Below are 21280 nucleotides of genomic sequence, written 5' to 3'. Positions count from 1 at the left end.
GTCTTCATGGAGCCAGAAAAAACATCAGGTTCAGCATTTACCTGTTAATAAGCAATTTAATCATGATACAGAGGCTTAATAGGAAACTTAAACCAACAAAAACTCAGAAAAGTAACAAAGGAGACTGAGGAAATTTCAATGATATTGGGTTAATTCATATACTGCTTTCTTTCAAACCAAGGCATCCACCCTACTTTTTTCAGTCCATCAACCCTGTCTTTAGTGAGATTATCAGCAAATCCAAGAAGCTACAGAACTGTAATAATAATAGCAGCAAACAATATTGTATACACAATGTTATTTAGCACTCTGACTAGCCTGTCCGAAAGCAGAAATATCAGTAGTTAAGAATACTGTTAAGAAATTAAAAAAAGCTAAGAAATATTACAAAGGGGCCAAAACTTGTAGCCAACAAGCTTGTGTATACTTAATCTGTGTTGTTACCATTGGGAGAGGCAATCACTATGGGCCCTGAGTGACCCTGCATGTTCTTGTGGCGTACGCCAAGAACACAAGGCACAAACCCCTCTTTCCTAGGTTATTTCCCAGGATTGTGTTTGCAGAGAGCAACTTTGAGAGATGAGGCAGTATCTCCTTCCAGAAAAGAACCACGCTTATTTCCTCTTACTATAAAAGCAATGGATTAGGGCACCTGGGTGGCTCAGTGGGTTAAGTCTCTGCCCTCTGATCAGGTCATGATCCCGGGGTCCTGGGATTGAGCCTCGCTTCGGGATCTCTGCCCAGCACGGGGCCTGCTCCCCACCCCTCAAACCCCCCGCCTGCCTCTCTGCCTACTTGTGATCTCTCTATCAAATGAATAAATCTTAAAAAAAAAAAAAAAGCAATGGATTCCCCAAGCTCAGAGCTCCTCTCCTGTAAAGCAGCCCACTGCCCATGCAGACAGCCATCATGGACCCTTCACCCTTTATGGAGCATGGGGGAACTGATGCAAATGAAGATAAGACTCAGATATGGTTTTTATTGTGAAAAATTAAGTCCTTTGTTTCTGACCCAGGAATCTTGTGTCTATTGTCAGCATCCATAAAATGGCAGGGTAAATCTTTAGCTTACAAACAGGGTAAAAATCTGAAACCCTACACAATTCATCCATGGTCTATAAGAAACTCAGCATCCTAAGGAGACCAGGTACTCTAATAACCAGAGGTTATGATTCTCCTCACCCTTAATTTAATTATAGTTTGGTGTTCTTAAAATCTTATTGTAATTTGGCTTCCATTTATAATTTTAAAAGGCCAAAGGTCTACTGTACTTACAGAAGACCAGCTCAGGCAACTAGTAGAGTTTTCACTATAAATGAGGTTTCCTGATAATCATCATTGTCAACTATATACAAAGGAAGGACAGAGACAAAACCTGTCTTTACTTCCTGGTTCATTCTTTCTTTTCTGTTCTTTTTTCCTCTGATTTTGTAACAGCTAACTGAACTCCCTTATTTACTTCAGCTGTGGGAAATCACTTAAGAAGTTACTTTCCTAGTAAAGTCTTTTTGCAGTGTGCCATTTGTCTCAGCAGCATCACAGGTATGACATTTCAGATATCTGGATGCAGAGTGGGCTCTTAAACACAAATCAACATATTCCATTCACATATAAGGGAAACCATGATCAAAATAATGAACCAAGAAAAGAGATAAAAATAAAATTTAACACTTGTTTGTTACAATATTTACCCACTGAAGCCAATGCATATACTAGTCTTTCAAAAATACAGAAAAATATAGAAGTCATTTAACGATTAGTTGATCTTATATATACATTACCTATGTAAAGCTTTAAATTGTGTAGAATCATTGGAATCCAGTTCCTTATTTAATCTTGAATAGTCAATGGAAGACGTTAAGCCTTCCTCAAGCCTGGCAAAAAATTGCTCTTTTTCTTCTTGTTCTTCTAATGTGTCCAATCCCAATCCAAGAACACTATGATTGAGTTCAGAAACTACTATCTCTAAATGAAAAGGACAAATATATTTTATTAATATGCAGAATTCTGATAATATTAATTTTAATGATGCATTTATTGATATTAGTAAAATTAAAAAAAATTTAAAACATACTTTAATCTCTCACCCACCACATATAGACTTGTACTCAAGTATGTAAGGTTATATGGCTTCCCTCAAGATCTAATTCTAAACCTTTCAGGAAAGTATTAAGAACATCTACATGCTTCAGTAAAGGAGGTTCCAAGATACAGGTTAGTTTTTATAAAAATTTTAATTATAGTATAGTTGTTATAGTATTTAATTTAATTAAGCATAGTAATTAATCTGTCAACTCATATCCCTCACATCTTACCATTTGTTTCTAAGCTGTCAATACTTAAGATGGAGGTTCCACTGCTCTGCAGAAACTGAATCCTTTCAGCAGACTCCTCTTCTACTTCCATAATAGGCTGAGAAGGCTTCTTTGCTTTCAGATAGCTTACATTTGTTTCAAGCAGTCCTAGGGATAGGATTTAAGATATAGCTGGATACTTATGTTCAGAAAACTGTTCTGACCACTATGTATTAACCAATAATGCTATTGTACTAGCTTTTCCCCCCATTATGCTAATTTTGTGGACAGTAGCTATAAAATAAATCTGGTCTATTAAATAAGAATCCATCAGACCTAAAATTCACAAAAGAAAAATAACACTACTATTTATTTGTGCTGTATCTTAGTCAACAATCTCAGAAGTTTACATGAAACAAAATTTTAAAAATTACTTTGAAGCACAATTATTTAACACAGTACACCATGCCACTTTAAAGAGTATCTTCTGCCTTACGTGAAGGAAGAATAGAAAATCACCAGGTGAACTAGAAAAGGGAGACAACCCCAGGTAGGATGAATACAAGGTACTATGGGTCAGTGATGGGAGGGGAGGCCACACTGGAGGATGCAAAAAGGCCAGTGAGGTTGAATCTAGAGAATGAGGGTGAGTCCAGGTGGAAATGAGCCCAGAGAAGGAGTCGATGGTCAGATACTCATAGCCACAGAAAGTGTTTTTCTCTTTATGCCAAAAATACCGGAAAACACTGAAACAGCTATGCAATATTCAAAATTTGTCATAGTAGCATACATTTGTTATAAAAAAGTGAAAAACGGAAAAGTTAAATTTTCACTATGTGATATATACTAAGATTAGAAGAGTATCGCTTTTGCTTAGAAGTAAGTCTTGTTAAGATGTCACAAATTCTGAACTGGCGGGGATTACCCTAAGTGAAATAAGTCAAGCATTGAAAGATAATCATCATATGGTTTCACTCATATGTAGGACATAAGACATAGCTCAGAGGATCACAGGGGAAGGGAGGGAAAAATGAATGGGAAGTCATCAGAGAAGGAGCCAAACCATGAGAGATTCTTTTCTCTGGGAAACACACTGAGGGTTGTAGAAAGGGAGGTGGGTGGGCGGATGGCGTAGCTGGGTGATGGGCATTAAGGAGGGCACGTGATGTGATGAACACTGGGTGTTATACACAACTAATGAATCACTGAACACTACACCGAAAACTAATGATGTAATATCGGCTAATTGAATTTAAATTAAAAAGAACAAAAAAAGAAGTCCCAAGTTCTGACTTCAGTTTCCTAATTAGTGTCCTCTCAGAAAGGATTCAGAATCTATTTTTATGGCTTTGTGTGAATAATGGTTTTATAGATAAAATAATAACTTCCCCAGTTGCATAAAATCAAGAGATGTTATCTATAGACACCTCAAATACATAAGTGCACACCATGGTTGGGGTGCTGTTATGGTACCTATGTGGGTCTCACTCTGGCTCTGAAGCTGGACTCAGGGATGTGACCCACACTAACTGAGCTTACAAGAGACTAATGACCAAAACCAAGATCCAATTTAGTTATTCATAATGAAGAGTATGACCAGTAGAAGGATTAGATTGTTTCATCCTCTAGGCAGAATGTTTTATCCTTACAGCAAATGAAAGAGTAAACTGTAAGGCTAAAGTAGCTCAATGTTGATGTTTAATGGTATCTAAGATTGGTAATGCACTCCTATCTAAGATTGGTAATGCACTCCTCTCCGCAAGAGGGTGTTTAATTCCCCCTCAGAAGTTTCTACACTCTTCATGGCAGGAATCCTCTCTTGTCTGTATACTAGTGCCTAGTACGCACAACCTAACATGAACTCAGAAATGTCAGTCATTGAACCAGGGACCAGGCTATGTCCTTGGGTGGAGAAACCCTCTCCTCAGTATTTAAATGGTTACTGTCAAAGTTTGCTTTTTAAATACCCTTCTTGGAATCTTTTACTCGTCAAATCCACTCTGACTGATAAATTCTTTCTTAAAAATTGATACCTTTAGTCAGGTTACATTCAAATGTTGGTCCTAGTCTTTCCCTTTGGGATGAGTATGCACATTCTAGCTCTGATTCATGACTTTCAAGAAAGAGATTTTAATGCTAATGAAGTCTCAAATCTTTGTAAACAATTCCAATAGTACTTCATCATATAATATTCTTTTCAAGCACCACCAGGTAAAAGATTCTAAAAACAAATTCTTTACATTCATTTCCACAACTTCGCAGCCATAAACTTTAGCACTGTTATGTGGTTGGGGGATTTATGAAAAAAGATACTGAATTTTTCAAGAAGGCAATTCTTATGGTTTTAACAGAGAAACAACTCCCAAATTTACTCTAACGCTCATTTATTAAATACATTTATTATATATTTACTGTTGGAGTCAGGGGATACAAACAAAAAGAAGTATTTCCTGCCCTCACAAAGCTCCCAACCTCATAAACAGCCCTGCAGGTAATGACTATCAGCACAGTGTGTACGTGCTATTAAGGTGTTTCGAAATTAAAACAAAGGAGAAAATAGTTATGCTGAAAAGGGAGCTGGAAGAGTTAGGGAAGAAGGATGAGAAAAGACAGTCCAGTGGTGAGAAAGCATACACTAATGCAGAGACAGAGTCAACGATGTTTCTAGGAGGTAGGGAATAACTGAGTATGGCTGGGGCACAGGAAGCTAGAAAGGAGGGTCCTAATCAGAAGATGATGCAGAGCCTCAGCTGTCACATTAAGGAACCTGGGCTTAATTTCACAGAGAAAAACAAAAGCTTTGGGGCAAATCTCCTCATCCCCACAAGGATATAGAAATCCTCTAAGTTTACAAAATGCTGCTTAATGGTCTATAAATAGTAAAGCAGTACAAACACAGGTTAACAGAAGTAGTCTGGGGTTCCTTGCGGCAATATCATATACAGCAGGTATACCAAAGCAAACACTCCAGAGACTCGTCTTCCATTTGTAAAGATGTGACTAAAAACAGTTTTGAGAAAGGTATACACATATGTCAGGCAGGTTCATTAATGAGTTCTTTACCATTAAGGCAATAAATTCCTCTTGTTACTACTATTATAAATAGACTGTGATAGCAAAAATCTAAAGATCTGTTAAAATCTTTCTAATGACATTAATACACTGTCAGACTTTTTATTAAGTCATCTTAAATCAATTTACCTTTATACATGACAATATAGAAATACATGTGTATTACTTTTCATCTTGAGTAGATATAAAATTATCCAATGTAATATAACCTGATAATGCAGAAACATCACAGATTCTCAATTATGTAACATTTTATATGAAAATTCAAACTTCAAAAAGTCACACTACTAGTATTATTTTCTTTATATACATACAGTCCAAAGGCAAAATCCTAGAATTAAAAGTCTTGACTGACCCCTTGTGGTCAAATAATTTGGAATAAAAAAATTGGCAATATTTACCACCATCTTCAAAATCATCTTCAGTTATCCACCATGGCACTGCATCCTTCTTTTTCACTTCTCTTTTAGGTTGTCTAGGTGTTTTGTTTGAATTGTCAAAAGAATCATCTGAAAGCTAAATCAGATATGAGCTACTGAATTAAAATTCGAGAATCCCAGATTCATCACTAAAAATGTTTCTTTCAGTTCTTTCAAAGTTCAGCTATCATGAACATAAATAATATGTTAGTGATAATGTATAAATTGGTATTTTCAGAGATAATGTATAAATTGGTATTTTTAAACATATGTGGCTAAAATAACTTAAAAATTAAGTATACATCTTTGAACATCAATTTCATAACCAGAGTTAAATAAGTAAACTAACCAGGGAGAAAACATCAACAATAACAATAAAGAAAGAAAATTTATCAAGAAACTTGATCAAGAAGGGGAAAAAAAGAAGTATGCAATCCTCTCTCCTAGACATTCTCTAGGGTCTAAGAAGAAATAATGATTGAGCAAAGTAAGCTAGCATCACTCTCAAAAGAGCACAAAATTCTAAAATCAGATGAACCAAGTTTCAAGTGTTTACCAAAAAAATTAGCATTTTGTCACAATGGATAATAGACTTTTAAACTTTTATTTGTCCTTTTCTACTCTTCAGCTCCAAATTTCAGTACAATCCTAAATCCACTACTCTAACCCTAACTGACCCACCACCACCGCCACCACTCTCAGTCAGTAACCTGGCCTCTCTCTTCAGTGAGAAAATAAAGACCTTCAGTCAAAAACCACCCTCTTTTCCCTCACTCCACCATTACGTTCACCTGTAAAGACACTGCCTTCCTCTCAGAAAAGAAATTCTTTCCTCCACGTGAAGGAGAACTTGTAGAGGGGTCAATCACTTCCCACCTTTCTAGGTTCTAGAACCTAGGTCATCCCATGTCATCTCCGTATCTGCACTGCCTCCTCTCTCCCATCCCTTCTTCCCCCAGGTCAAAACCTGCCATCTCCGTACCATCAGGCCCTAGCACAACTATGGAATGGAAGAATGAACGTTCAGGTCTACTCTACTTTTTTTTAAAAAAGCAAAGCAAAACAAAACTTACAAGATCATTATTCCTACCTCCCCTTGATTCTACCTATTACTTTTCTTTTACATACCAATTTCTTGAGTATACTGCTCAACCCTTTAAAATGTGGTTCCCATCCCAAACAGCTCTCCTTTAGGTTCCAAAAGCCTCCTAAACACCACAAATAAAGGACCACTGCCAGTCATTTTCCCTGATCACATTATGGAATTTGATACTGGTGACCAACTCTTCCTGAAACTCTCTTTGATTTCACAGCATCATTTCCTCCAAGTTATACTTCAGCTCTGTGGCCTTTCCTACCCATCTGTTTTAATAGGTCTTGGTTCTTTTGCCCATTTCTTTACCCTAGACTTCCCCAGGACTCTGTGCTTGTCTATTTTATCCTCACTCTACACACTTTTCCTGAAGAAACCAACATTTATTCCATAGCTGATATAAAGCAGGATGAAGCCCTCTATGCAATTCAATCAAGATTTATTGATGGGGAAACAAGCTCAGAGAGATTAAGAAACTTGCCCCACCACTCGGCTACTGTTAGTGTTATAAGACCTGGGATTCAAACCCAGATCTGAGAACACCTGTCTACTTTCCACTATACTATATAGTTCCCCAACTGAGATAGTGTTGCCAAGATGCCCTTCTAAACTTCCAAGATGACTACGGACAAATTTCTACCTACCAACCATTCAACTCTATCTCAATGACTTAAGACAATGTCAATTTTAAAATGTTCAAAAAGAATTCATTGTCCTACCTGACAATCAGAGGGGTAAAGGGAAGAAAAAGTATTCTTTATCTGAATTTTAGCTCCATCGCTTTCCACTCAAGTCTCTAAACTTGGGTCATCATCTTGAAATGTTCCATTTCTCTCTCCTCCCTATATCTCACCATTCACCAAATTCTAACAATCTGCCTCAGACTCAGTCTATTCCTCTGAAGCCCCATGGCCAGATAAGAATATGGAGGGATCTAGGTTTTGGGGCCAGACAGGTCGGAGTTCAAATTTCAATTTTAAAATATACTAGCTGTTGCTTAGGAAAAATTATCCTCTCTTTCCAGTTTACTCATCTGTTAAAAAAATATGCTATTTCTTAGCATGTTTAACACATGCTATGTTACTTTGCTCAATCATTATTTCTTCTTATATCCTAGAGTATGTCTAAGAGAGGATTGCATACCTCTTTTATCCTCCTTCTTGATCAAGTCATAGTACCACTGACCTTGCAAGCTTGTGACAAAGGTCAGAAAATGAAATGCAGCGTGTTCACTCTACTATCTAATACATAGTAGGTGTTTTCACTTTTGATAATCTTCACACTGCTTTCCAGATTTCTATCATTAAAAACAAAACACAAAAGCTGGCCCCCAGAGAATAACATGCTGGTGAGCATATGGAGAAACTGGAATCCTAATATACTAATACACAGCTGGTGGGAATGGAAAATGGCACAGCTACTTTAGAAACCAGTGGCTATTCCTCTAAAGGTTAAACACAGAGTTACCATATGACCCACCATTTCCACTACTAGGTATACACACAATAGAAATGAAAACAAACATCCACACAAGAACTTGTACATGACATTTCATAGCAGCATTATTTATAAATGTCAAAAAGTGAAAAGAACTCACAAGTTCATCAACTGTTGTGTGGATAGACAAACAAAATGTGGTAAACCCATACAATGGAACGCTACTCAGATATAAAAAGCAATTAAGTACTGATACATGCTACCACATGGATGAACCTTGTTTCAATTATCCTGAATGGGAAGAAACCAGTCACAAAAGACCACATATTGTATGATTCCATGTTTATGAAATGTCTATAATAAGCATATATTCAGAGACAGAAAGTAGTTTAGTGGTGCTGAAGGCTGGAGAAGAGGGTAATTGCTAACGGGTACAGGGTTTCTTTTGAGGACAATAAAAATGTTCTCAAAGTGATTGTGATCTCAAAGTTGCATTGCTGTGAACAAACTAAAAACCATGAACTTTACACCTCACATTTTTTTTTTTTTAAGTAGGCTCCACGCTGGGCCTTCCGCCTCACCCCCAACACGGGATTCGAACTCATAAACCTGAGATCAAGACCTGAACTGAGATCAAACATCAGATGCTTAACCAACTAAGCCACCCAGGCACCCCTGAATTGTACACTTCAAATCAGTGAATTGTGTGGTGTATGATAACTCAATAAAGCTTTAGGGGAAAAAAAGCTTATTCCACCAATATCCTTGTAAACAAAGATATGTAAGACATATCATTGAACAAATTATTTGAAAAATAACTTAGCAAAATGACTAAAGAAGTTAGCATGACTCTAAAATAGTGGTTTTCATTATTTAAAAAAAAAAACAAAACAACAAGATGCTGCCTTATCTGAATCTCTAGCATGAGATAAATTCTTTTATAGTTGAGGCTAAATATGAGAGAAAGAGTGGGAGGGAGGGATTGTGTTGAAGGGGAGGTAAATGAGGGGCGGAAGAAAAAAAAATTGGCCTGTACTTGTTTTTTATCTTTTATTATAGTGAAAATACTTCCTATAAAGTTTATTTTCAAAATGTACCCATATTTGAAATTAAAAAATCAGTTTTCAAATGGGAAGTGAAATTCTTAACCTCAGTGTCTATTATAAACAGACAATTCTTAGATGCTTTTTAAAATCCTTACAACAATCCTACAAAGTAAGCATTATTTTTCCCTGTTAATGAAACTGAGGTTTTCTACTACATCATACATCTAACTCCCTTTATGAACAAGAATGTTAGTGTAATTCTTTAAAATGTGACTCTCCTGAACACTATATAAATAGGCTCTGTGAGGCCTATTTACCTAAATACATAGGATATAGTGCAACCCTCTAATTTATTCATTCAGCAAGTATTTATTAAGCATCTATTAGGTACTGCAGGTATCATAATCAACATAGAGCTGTCACATCACGAATCATACATTCTTACAATGGGAGGCAGAAAACAGACCTACACAGGGAAAATAATGAATGGTGCCGAGTGCTACACAGAGAATACAATACATGGTACACAAAGAAGTCATTTGCTGGTTACATTTTTATTCAATAAACAGAAAAAAAAACCACCTTTCTGTGGTAGTGATATTTAGGATGAGATCTTTAACGATCAGGTGACGAACAGATGGCAGCAGTGAACAGGGAGATGTATTCTGGAACAGGATAGATATATTCTGGAGAAGAGTTGATAGAGCTTGGTGATGGACTTGTGAAAATGAATACAAGAAACCTCACTATTTAAAACACAACTGGGAGGTGAGCAGGGGAGCTCTCATACCCTATCAATTTGTCATCAACTGCAGACTCCAACAAAGAAGAGTGTCTTGCATTTTCCAACAGGAAGAAGCCTACTTTACTACCCCAGCAGGAGGAAGGAAGGTTTTTCTTCGTGCCTGGCAATAGTTCTACCAATGAGAAACCATCACCACCCCAAACTCTTGCTTTCCTCCAACAGAATTTCATTCAAAGAAGACCCTCCTAACCTCCTCCTTTTCTCTATAAAATAATGTTCCTCTCCTTTTGATCACAGGTCTTACCTAGGGTTTTGCCATAGTTGCGTGTCCCAAACTGCAATTCTTTTGCCATTCCCAAATAAATGGTAAAACAACTGGCTGTTTTTTTGAGGTCGACATTACTTGGGTGATCAGAAGGGGATCTAGGGAAGACTCCAAAAACTCTGAGGCCAGTGGTTGAACAGGTAGGTGCCTGTACCCACCGAGCCCAGCGAATTCACTGCTTTCTGAGCTTGGAGTTTGAAGGTAAGTCTTTCCTGGATCCAAGCTCTGCTCTCTTTGTGTTTTGAGTTCTCTGGCTTTACTCAGGATCTTTTTAAAAGCTTTATATATATTCTTTCTATTTTTGTGAAGGCTTTGGTCATTCTGGTGAGTGCTCATGTGTTTTTCTGAACTTCTGGTATTGACTAACAGGACGTTAATCTCAAACTCTCTCAGGTCAGCCCTCCCCCTGGGACCCTGGAGGGCTGTATTCCTTCTCCTGCACACTGCTGATGAAGTAGATCAACTTGGCTAAATTTAGAATTTCAATGACGACCATGGGGGGGGCTTCTGATCTCCTCAAACTTACTTTTCTCAAAACCAAATTAGAAGACCATACCTCTAAAATTAAACAAACTGAATAAAATGCCTGTTTTAACTGGTACTTGGAGGCTTCCAAACAAATTTAGGACTCCAAAATTGTCTCTCTGCAAAATACCATTGCTAAATTATCTGAGGCTACTAAACAACTGCGAGAAGTCAAAAGGGCTTCTGAGTCCTCTCTCCCTCCCGGGTATTCCTCTCCTCAGGACACACAGCAGGATCAGGCCGCTCCCTGGCTGCTACCTTCCTACTTCCCCACAGCACCACCCCTAGCCTCTCCCTACCCTTTCATTCCTCAGTCTAATCTTCTCTCTGAATGTACCTTCTTCCCCTAACCTCTCTGATCTCCCTCCCTCTGAACCTATCAGAACCTGCCCCTTTAAAGTTAAGCCCTCTAAGGATCCATACTCCTGGACCAAAGCTGAACTACAGGCTACAGTCAAAAACTTTCCCAAAGTTATTTAGGATCCTCATAGATAAATCCTCATAGATTCGCTGAGGAATTTAGCACAGTTATTCAAACTTATCGACTAAGGTTTCTCAGATTTTATATTAGTTCAGATGCTTGTTGGGGAGGGCCAGGCCTAACGCTGGATGAAACTGGTTTGACAGAAAAGTCCTGAAAGAGATTCAGAAAAATCTCTGACTTTTGGCGGGAGGTTGAACACTTGCTAGAAGTATTAACAGAACAATGACAAAATCTGTTCCTAAGCCTGATCATTCGGGCTTGCACACAAGAAAACCTGATGAACCGGTTTATGATTATTAAAACTGACTTCAGATTATTTTTAAGAAAAACCCCAGTCTTCCTTTAGATGTCAAATCCACACAAGTAGCCTTTACTCCCATGTTCATTAATTGGCTAAACCACATCTTTCCCTTCAAGTTAAAAGGATGGGGATGAATGGGAAACTAGGTCTGCCCCAGATTTGGTTAATATAGCGAACCTCAGCTGGCTCACACCCTAGATGACTCTAATAAAAGTAACACCGCTAAAATCCTTAATTTTCATCTACAACAAATGGAGGCCCCTAAACAAACCCCAAACCCTCCTGGATGTCTGCCATTGTTGCAAAAAACCAGGACACTGGAAAAAAGACTTATAAACTTAAGTGCTCTAACCCATCTTTCCTACGGTTTCCTAATCCCCAATGACTGGGCTCTGAGAACTACAGGGGCTTGTCCCAAGTCTCAGTCGGGTTACAGAAATAACCCTCCATATTGGGAATGAATTTCTGTCTGTCCTCACCACCACTGGAGTGACACTCTCACTGCGCAATGCCACCACTATAAAGCAGCTCCTGCCTTAGAGAAGCAAAACTGTTCAAACAGCGAGGTTCCAGTCTCTACATCTACCCCCTTTTGTTTAGGCCCTTGAAGAGATATTCAACCTTTTTCCTTAATTCTTTCACCCAGTTCACTTACTGGGCTGAGATTTCTTAGAAAAAATATCACGCTGAATTTCTTTTTACAAAAATAGGGAAGTAATTCTAGAATTTGATAGAAGCAACCAAAATAGCAACCAAGAGATCCTTCAACATCTCTTACTTGCTCTGTCTCTGACAGTACTGGAGCTAATTCTAAGGACACTAACCATCTGTCCTTGTTGGATCAGTTACCATCCTCCTTATGGATAAAATCCTCAAATGATTTTTGGCAGAATACAAAAAGCACCTCCTACTAAGATTCAAATAGACCCCTCAAAATATCTCCCTAGAATTAATTAATACCATATAAAGAAAGAAGCCCTTCAAGGCATCAAGTCCATAATAGAAGAGGATAAGGCTCAGGGACTCATTATCACCTGCACGAGTCCTTGTAACTCCCCTATTTACCTGTAAGAAAACCCAGTAGCTGAGAATAGAAGTTTGTCCAGGACTTATGAGCAATAAGTAACATTATCTTCTGGCACACTCTTGTTTCTAACCTCAATATGCTACCAGCTTCTATTCCTACTGAAAGTAAGGTTTTCACTGTTACTGATCTTTGTGGTGCATTTCTTAGTTTTCCAGTTGATAAGGCTAGCCAGTATCTTTTTTGCTTAACTTGGGAAAGAAAACATTTGAAAGTAATGCCCCAGGGTTTTACTAAGAGTCTTACTTCTTCCAAACCCTAAAAGCTGACTTAGATGATATAAAGTTTTCTGGAGGACCTACCATGCTTGTTAAAGATGTAGATGACTTGCTTCTCTCATCCCTTTCCCAAGCCTCTTCCCAGGAGAACAGCATGTAGCTGTTAAAACTTTTTGCCTTAAGGAGACAAAAAGTCTCCAGGGAAAAATTGCAGTTTGGTCAAACTCAGATTCAATATTTAAGGCATCTGATCTTGGAATGCGGGTTTGTTTGTTCACACATTTATTTATTTTTTAAGTAGGCCCCACAGCTAGCATTGATCCCAATGCAGGGCTTGTACCACAACCCCGAGATCAGGACCTGAGCCAAGATCAAGAGTTGCTCAACTGACTGAGCCACTCAGGCACCCCAGAACAGGGGTTGATTTAGATACAGTTGGGCTTTGCGGTATGTTGAACTTCCCCAAACCTAAAACGAAGCGCCAATTACAAGGTTTTCTCAGGGTAGGGGACTGCAGTCAAAAACTAGACTCCAAACGTCTTTTGTATCACCCAACAAACCTGACCCTATTACTAGGGAAGATCAGGATGACATAGCCTTTGGGGCCTTAAAGAAAATAGCTCCTCTTTCTCCTTTCTGTATATGAAAAGGAAGGCAATGCCCTTGGAGGACTCACCCCAAAATGAGGAAACTGTTATGGACCCACAGGATAGTAGAGCCACCGGCTGGGCCCTACAGCACAGGGACTGCCCCTGCCTCAGAGCCATTCTTGCCACTGCCCTTTCGGATAAGACCACTAAAGAAATAGTAACAGGATTCCCTTGAACCAGCCCACCCATGACGATTTACAGATAACTCTAACCAATGTAGATTTGTCAGTTTACTGATGGGTCTTATTTAAAGGACAAAAATGGTACTGTTTTGGGTATGCAATTGCAAACTCCTTTTGAAATCATCCAGGCAGCACCTTTCCCTTTGGCTACTTTGACCCAACAAGCTGAATTATATGTTCGTGCTCCGTCGTGTACCTTTGCCAAGGGTAAAACTGCAAACATCTATACTGACAGTCAGTATGTCCTTTGGGCAGCTCATGACTTTGGAATGTTATGGAAACAGCAAGGTTTCCTTACTTCTACTGGGAATAAAACTACAAATGACTTATGTACACAATTTACTAGATGTCAAACGTCTGTCAACTGTCCTGGCTATTACTAAGACCCCTGTGCATTCCAGACTTGACTCCCTGAAAGCCAAAGGAAACTACCATGTTGATGTTTCCATTAAAAACGCTGCTTTTAAAGGAACCAATAACCAAACCTCTGTCATGGTCCAAAGGGATATTGCCTCAAATGATAATCTAGAAAAACTGACAAAAAATGTCCAATAATTGGCCCCAGAGAAGGAAAAACAATATTGGAAATCAAATAATTGTTCGTTTGATAAGAAGAGAGAACTCTACCTTGAGACAAATAATAATCCAGTCCTGCCAGAGTCTCAAAAATCTCATTATTAACGACCACACATACATTAATTATTGCTCTACTGATAGGATGACAGGCCACAGAGTGCCTACTTTGCTTGCCCCACCTGTCTAAAATACAATTCGGGAAACCCATCCACACCACCTCCTGGCATTTTAAATTGCCTAATGGACCATTCAAAGTTTGGCAAATGGATTTATTCAGCTCTCTGCCTTGAGGATATGTTTTTGTCTTGGTTTGTTTTCTCACCGATCTGAAACTTCCCCTGCAGATAGGGTACAGTCTTTCCTGTAGCTAAAATCCTATTAGGAAAGATTATTCCTGCCTGAGGAAGCCCTCTCGAGCTTCACAGTGATCAGGGAATGGTCAAGTTCACAGATAAGGTCTATGCTGTTTGGCCAGTTCTACAGCACTATCGCTGTGCTTACCACCTTCAATCCTCACGGCTAGTCACACCAAAAGGACCATTAAGACTCAACTGGCAAAATTTGTGGCGACCCCTCAAGTAACAGGGCGAAATGCCTGGCCAAAATTGGGTCCCGCTAGTAATGAGCTGCCCAAGCAAGCACACGATTGGGTCCTTCTAAGTCTGAGATCCACCTCCCACTGTAACTCATTAACTCTTACATGCTTTGAGACACTCACAGGGCGCCAGATGCACCTGGCTCTTGCCTCATAAGATCCACAGCTGATACAAGGAGATCTACTCTGGTATTATAAAGGCCTCATTGCTTCTGTTGAGAACAACCATGCTTTAGTAGATCTTCACAGCACTCTCCCGGGAGACAAAGGCCATAAGCATCCCATCTTGCAACCCAGAGATTTTATCTACTACAAAACACACTTCAAAAAGTTCTCTCTTGGGGCGCCTGGGTGGCTCAGTGGGTTAAAGCCTCTGCCTTCGGCTCGGGTCGTGATCCCAGGGTCCTGGGATTGAGCCCCGCATCAAGCTCTCTGCTCAGCGGGGAGCCTGCTTCCCTCCTCTCTCTCTGCCTGCCTCTCTGCCTACTTGTGATCTCTCTCTCTCTGTCAAATAAATAAATAAACTAATTAAAAAAAAAAGTTCTCTCTTCAGTCCTGTGGGAGGGGCCCTACCAGGTACTGTTTACCAATCCTCGTGCCACCACATTTCAAGAAACACACTCCTGGACTCACACGTCACATCTAAAGAAAGCACTAACCCAGACTGGACCTGCACACCAACTGGTGACCTGGTGGTTTCCAGGAATGAAAGCAGACATCTGATAAAGACCACTTTCCAAAAGGACTGGACCAGGCTTATTGTTTGTTTCTCTTCTATGACAGATAAAGCTCTTACTGCATTTACCAGCTGCTGCAAAAGGGGGAATCTCTCTGACTGTGGGATCTGCCACCAAAAACCTCAGTCTGTCCAGAACAATAGTGATCCTTTAGTTTACCCTACCAGTAATTTTGCTGGACGCCCAATTGACACTGCATGCCTAAACTGTTGCCCGGGTCTGTTTTATAAAGTTAGAATATTAAATCCACACATACTTGTTCCCTGCCTCAATTCAACCCAACCCTAGGTGGGAGAAACAAGATGTCTTGAATACGTGCGTAAAACACACTGTGGAAGAGCTGATGTAAGTTGGACCATTTGTAAGCAGGCTGCCGTACCCATATATTTAGAAGACTTTTAGTATGTTGAAACATGGTATTTGAGCCTTGGCTGAATGATGGGTTCATAAATACTAATACTTATAAGGGAGCCCTGTGTGTAGCTCCCGGCTACTCCGCTGTATGTGGAGGTTTTGGTAATGTCCCCTATGCTCGGGCATTTAATTCATCGCCTTGATAGCTGAAGGATAAAAGGACAATGTGCTCTTGCTGTATTGACTCTTCTACTTTTGCTTCATAACAAACTACCAGCTTCCTACTGGTCTACTTCACTAAACCTTCATAAGCATCTTTTTTTTTTTTTTTTAAAGATTTTATTCATTTATTTGACAGACAGAAATCACAAGTAGGCAGAGAGGCAGGCAGAGAGAGAGGAGGAAGCAGGCTCCCTGCTAAGCAGAGAGCCCGATGCGGGGCTTGATCCCAGAACCCTGGGATCATGACCTGAGCCGAAGGCAGAGGCTTTAACCCACTGAGCCACCCAGGCGCCCCCCTTCATAAGCATCTTAAACGAGAACCTCCAGAAGGCATACACAACTCCAGCTTTGCCTCCAAGGAGAGAGCCTTTCTCCCTTCAGAGTAAGTACTAACAGACACAGCTAGAAGAGCTGGTTCAATTCTACAGCCAAAGCAATAGCAACGCAACAATGATTATTCAACTTGCTGGCTGAAGTAGTTTTGGACAATCTTATAGCTCTGCCTGCTGAGCAAGGAGGCCTCTGTGTGATAGCAGACACCACTTACTGCACATAGATAAACTCTTCTGAAAAGTAGAAACTCAACTGCACAAAATTAAGGGACAAGCACATCGACTACAACAAATTTCACATGACTTTCAATGGTCTTTTGTTTAGTTGGCTTTCTTCAGGCCAGAATCATGGTTTAGAACCATCATACAATTTGGAACTGTCATGCTGCTTTTACTTTTCTTGTATAATAATTTTCAAGTTTTGCATCTGTTGCTTGTCACACGGATGCTAGCTCAACACTTCAAGATGATCTCCAATGCATATGACCTCAACAAGATATAGACTTTTTGGAAGGGAAATGCGTAAGAATTTCCTTTCTTAAGCTTCTTTGTTACTCAAACATGGTTCAAAATGGGTTCTAACTGCTATGCACTTTCTGACATGGGATCTGACATCCAGGAAAGCTGTTTCCTGGCACTGAGACACAGATGACCCAACTCTTGGTCAGCAATGCTTGGGAGGAAAGATTTGGATCAAAACAGAAATATGAAAACAAAATGAAAGGAACTACATTTAAAATACAAATAGGTGGCCAGAAGGGGGAGCTCTCATACCTTATCTATCAACTCATCCTCAATTGCAGAACCCAGTAACAGGTGGGACCTGCATTTTCCAGCAGCGGGAAGAATGAATTTCTCCAAGCTAAGCAACTAGCTTAGCCAATACGAAAATACCACAACTCCACCAATGAGAAACTGTGACCACCCTGAACTCTCTTTCCAACACACCTTCCTTCAAAGAAGCCCCTCCCAACTTGTCTCCTCATTTTCTCTGTAAAGTAATGGTTCTTTTCCTTTGGTCTCAGGACTTGCCTAGGGTTTTACTACAGCCTGCATGTTCTGAATTGCAATTCTTCTGTCATTCCCAAATAAACACCTTTTGCTAGTAAAATAGCTGACTACATATAAGAAGTGAAAGAGATCATTGAAAAAGGAGTTTCTGGTGACACAAATTTACAACGTAGCTTTTAAAAGGATAAACTTACCTCTTTCATGAATTGTTCAAACTCTTCATCCAGCTCTTCTTTGGAATAATGAGCCATAATCAAGAATCTTCACTTACGAAAGTAAACATTCCAAAGTATTTATAACATTGGAAACACTAAATAATGAGAAATAAATATGCTTTGAGGAAATTCACATCACCTCATAACAGCAACCAGACTTAAACCTCAGACATTTCTTTTACGATTTAGTTTATGTGCACAACTATTGACCAATAACCTTGACAAAAGATTCTAAATTCATGAATGAAACTGCTTTGGAAAAGCAGCTTTCACAGTTTCCACTGTACTTAGGGTCCAGAATTACATTTTCATTGTTAACATCCACTTCTTGAACGGTGGCCTCCACGGTATTTCCTAAGCCTATGGGGTGTATGTTATTTAATATCCCTGAAACAATCAGGTCCTCTCAAGGAATCTTTCAAAAATTATATATTAGCAAGTCCAAAAGGCCATCCCCCCCCCCCCCAAAGCACAGGACAGAGTTCGTGCTGCCCTATCATTCGGTCAGTTATCAGTCCCTGTTAATACTTTGCAAAACAGACTGTTTCTGCATAGAGACAAAATGCAATTCATTAAGATTCAAAATCTAACCAAAATAAAATTAGTGGAGTATACACATTAAAACGAATTATGTTCCTTTAGGCGAGGGAAAGTCAACAAAACTATGCATACGTGACTTGTAACGCAAAGCTCTGCCCATCCCTCTCACGAACCCAAACAACTTGAGGTCTGTCCCAGCTTCTGGGCCACACCACCTTGAGGCGGCTCAAACCGCAGCTTCAATTCCCAGAGGCGATGCGAGGGGCTGTGTGTGTGGAGACCCCTCAAGGACGGTATTTTCCCCAACCTGCAGAATAACACCTCCCCGCCTCTTTAGCATTTCTGATCAGTTCAAGGTGCGTGCAGTTAAGGTCTTAGCCCCAAGATCTTGATCGGAGACGGAGCCCACCAATGGGCTCGACTTGGCGGGGTCTCGGCTCCAGGAAGCGCGGGTTTCAGAGGGGCGGAAAGACAAAGACGCACTTGAACAGTGTGTGGGCGGAGGACGGGAGTGACCCGGAACACTAAAGCCTTGGGGAGCGGGTCTGAGGACAGTCTCCGTCATGGTCCCCCGAGGGGGAAGCTTCACCTACCTCAGTCTCTGAATTCCGCGCTATCCCGAAGGTCTGCGGGAGCCACCAGTTACCAGGGTAACATACCTCAGCAGCCGCGCTCCCGGATCACATGACCGGGACTGGTCACGTGGCTTGTGCCCCCACCCCCGGGACCAAATTTGGTGTCTTTTTTTCTCTACGAGAAGGTGGCGATTACCGCGGCTCCGAATAATTTGCAGGGTAAGAGCCGTCGCTGCTGCACCAACAGAGACTCCGCAGCTTTCTCCGCGCTCCGTGGAAAAGTGGATTGAGTGAGCCGGTCTCGAGGGCGGGAACACAGGCATGCTGGGTGTTGTAGGCCCAGCCCGTGGCTTCCCGGGAAATGTAGTTTAGCTCCCGTAGTCCTTGTATTTCCGCACGTCTGGTCTTTTCTCTCCCTAACTTTCTCTTGTGGTTTTGGCTCCGCTTTCTAAGCGGAAATTTTGGAAAAATTATTTTATTGGTTTCTTCCACGTGCAAAGCCCTGAGAAGGCGTTGTGAGAGAAACTCAGCTCGGTGAGACAGAATTCTGTTATAAAGATAGAGGCTCAGTTCCACCATCTAGTGGGCAAAAAATTGAAAATACACATACACACCCTCAACCCGATACTTCTCTCTGAGCATCTCTTTGGTTTCCCTCTACCCCTCACTTACTCCCGGTCTATGATGGTATCTTACAATTATTTTCTTGCATTTTTTATTTTTGCGCTTTCTTCTTCTAACACACACACACACGTTTCAGTTTCAGAGGACAGTATTTACGGTAGTAAAAGTAAAATGAACAACAGTTGAAAGGATTGCCACTGGCAGACACAGGTTAAGGACTTCATTATCACCAGCCTAAATTTTTCATTCAGCAAGTGTTATTGTGATACAAATGTATCCATGCCCGGAGCTGTGCCCTCAGATAAAGATCTGAATAATGGAGGGTTTTTTTTTTAAGCTACTATTTATTGAACACATAGGTTGACAGGTGCTTCAATGAATGATTTCCTCTTAATCCTTACACTCTGCAAGTCAATTCAATTTAGCTTATGGTTTTGGTTTCTAATATGTGCTAGATGAACAAAATGATCATAATGCCTGACCTAATAGAGTCTTTGGTCTAACGGAGCCAATAGACAAATGATCAGACAATTGCAATTGCAATTCTGTATGACAACAGCTATGATAGAAATTGGGTGTGCTTAGAAAATGTTAGAGGTGGTCTCACCACCCCACCCCCACCCAGGAGGTTAGCTAAGGCTTCCTAGAGGAAACAAAGTCTAAATTGAAACCTAAACCATCTAAAGGGTAAGTAGAAGGTAGCAAGGGTTGATGAAGAGAAGAGAAGCAGTAGTCAGTCTGAAGAAATCCATGTAAAAAGATGGACACGGTCTCTATGAAGTTTTTTATAGATGAGATAACTGAAGCAGAGAGGTTAAGTGACTTGCTTGAAGTTATAGTGGCTGAACCAGAATTCAAGACTTGTTTTCACCTCCTTTCTTACCCAGCTTCTATTATTTCATTCTTCCAAAAGCCTTCTGCAAATACTTTTAACAGCCAGCTTTGCTTCAGTGCCCTTGGAGCATGCCTACTCAATAAAACACCAGCTCTGGAGCCATTGAATGTAGCTTGAGAAAATCACCCAACAGGTTGGACCATAACCAGTTTTCTGAGCCATCTCAACTTGTTGGAATATAAACATGAAGTTATTTTATTTTTAATGATCACTTTTTTAAACAGTGCTCTGATAAATACCTCTATCGCTTTTCTTATCACCTTAGAAAAATTTTAGATTCCATAATGTTTTTGCAATTTCTAATATATGTGCTGCCGAAGTGAGCACTTTTGTAATTTCTACGTATTAAAACTAGTCAGCATGGTTTAAAACTGAGACCTTTTAACTAATTAATAGTTGTTTCTGTATTTGGAGAGGATTGGAATGGACAGGGGGCACGACCCACTTTTTACACAAATTTTTAAAGAAGGATCCTCAGCTTTTCAAGGACTGCTGGATAAGGAGTTTGAACTGACACTGGTGTCAGGGAAACTGAAATCCCATAATGGTCTTCCAGTTAGAGTGGGGGAATATGGAGGCCAGATAAAAATTAGAGTTCTATCCCAAGTATGTTTCACAAGGGTGTAGTAGGTCTGTGGCCTTCGCTGTGATTGTATCCCCACTCCCCAAATGAATGATTGAGATATATAACATATCCAAGTGTACTTTATAACTGGAAGAACTCACTAAC

At 39.9% G+C, this 21280-nt stretch overlaps 1 protein-coding gene across 4 annotated transcripts in view; it reads right to left on the bottom strand.

Annotated features, from left to right (window-relative positions):
* CEP162 (centrosomal protein 162) overlaps nt 1-19262 on the bottom strand; it is a 100831-nt gene extending 81569 nt beyond the window's left edge. For 3 of the 4 annotated variants that reach the window (XM_082730670.1, XM_082730673.1, XM_082730672.1), the window contains exons 1-5: nt 19050-19262; nt 17896-18011; nt 5767-5881; nt 2315-2461; nt 1781-1964 (exon numbers count right to left, since the gene is read on the bottom strand). In XM_082730670.1, coding sequence (XP_082586796.1) covers nt 1781-1964; nt 2315-2461; nt 5767-5881; nt 17896-17952 — 503 coding nt within the window. In that variant the 5' untranslated portion in view covers nt 17953-18011; nt 19050-19262. Of the gene's footprint in view, nt 1-1780; nt 1965-2314; nt 2462-5766; nt 5882-17895; nt 18012-18939; nt 18960-19049 lie in introns of those variants that run through there. The other variant, XM_082730671.1, reaches the window with a different exon arrangement.
* Between the last annotated feature and the right edge of the window lie 2018 nt (nt 19263-21280).

The sequence above is a fragment of the Mustela nivalis genome (genome assembly GCF_964662115.1).
Source record: "Mustela nivalis genome assembly, chromosome: 5".
Lineage (NCBI taxonomy): Eukaryota > Metazoa > Chordata > Mammalia > Carnivora > Mustelidae > Mustela > Mustela nivalis.
Note: the sequence above shows the minus strand (reverse complement) of the source record. Positions and strands in the feature narration are given on the sequence as shown.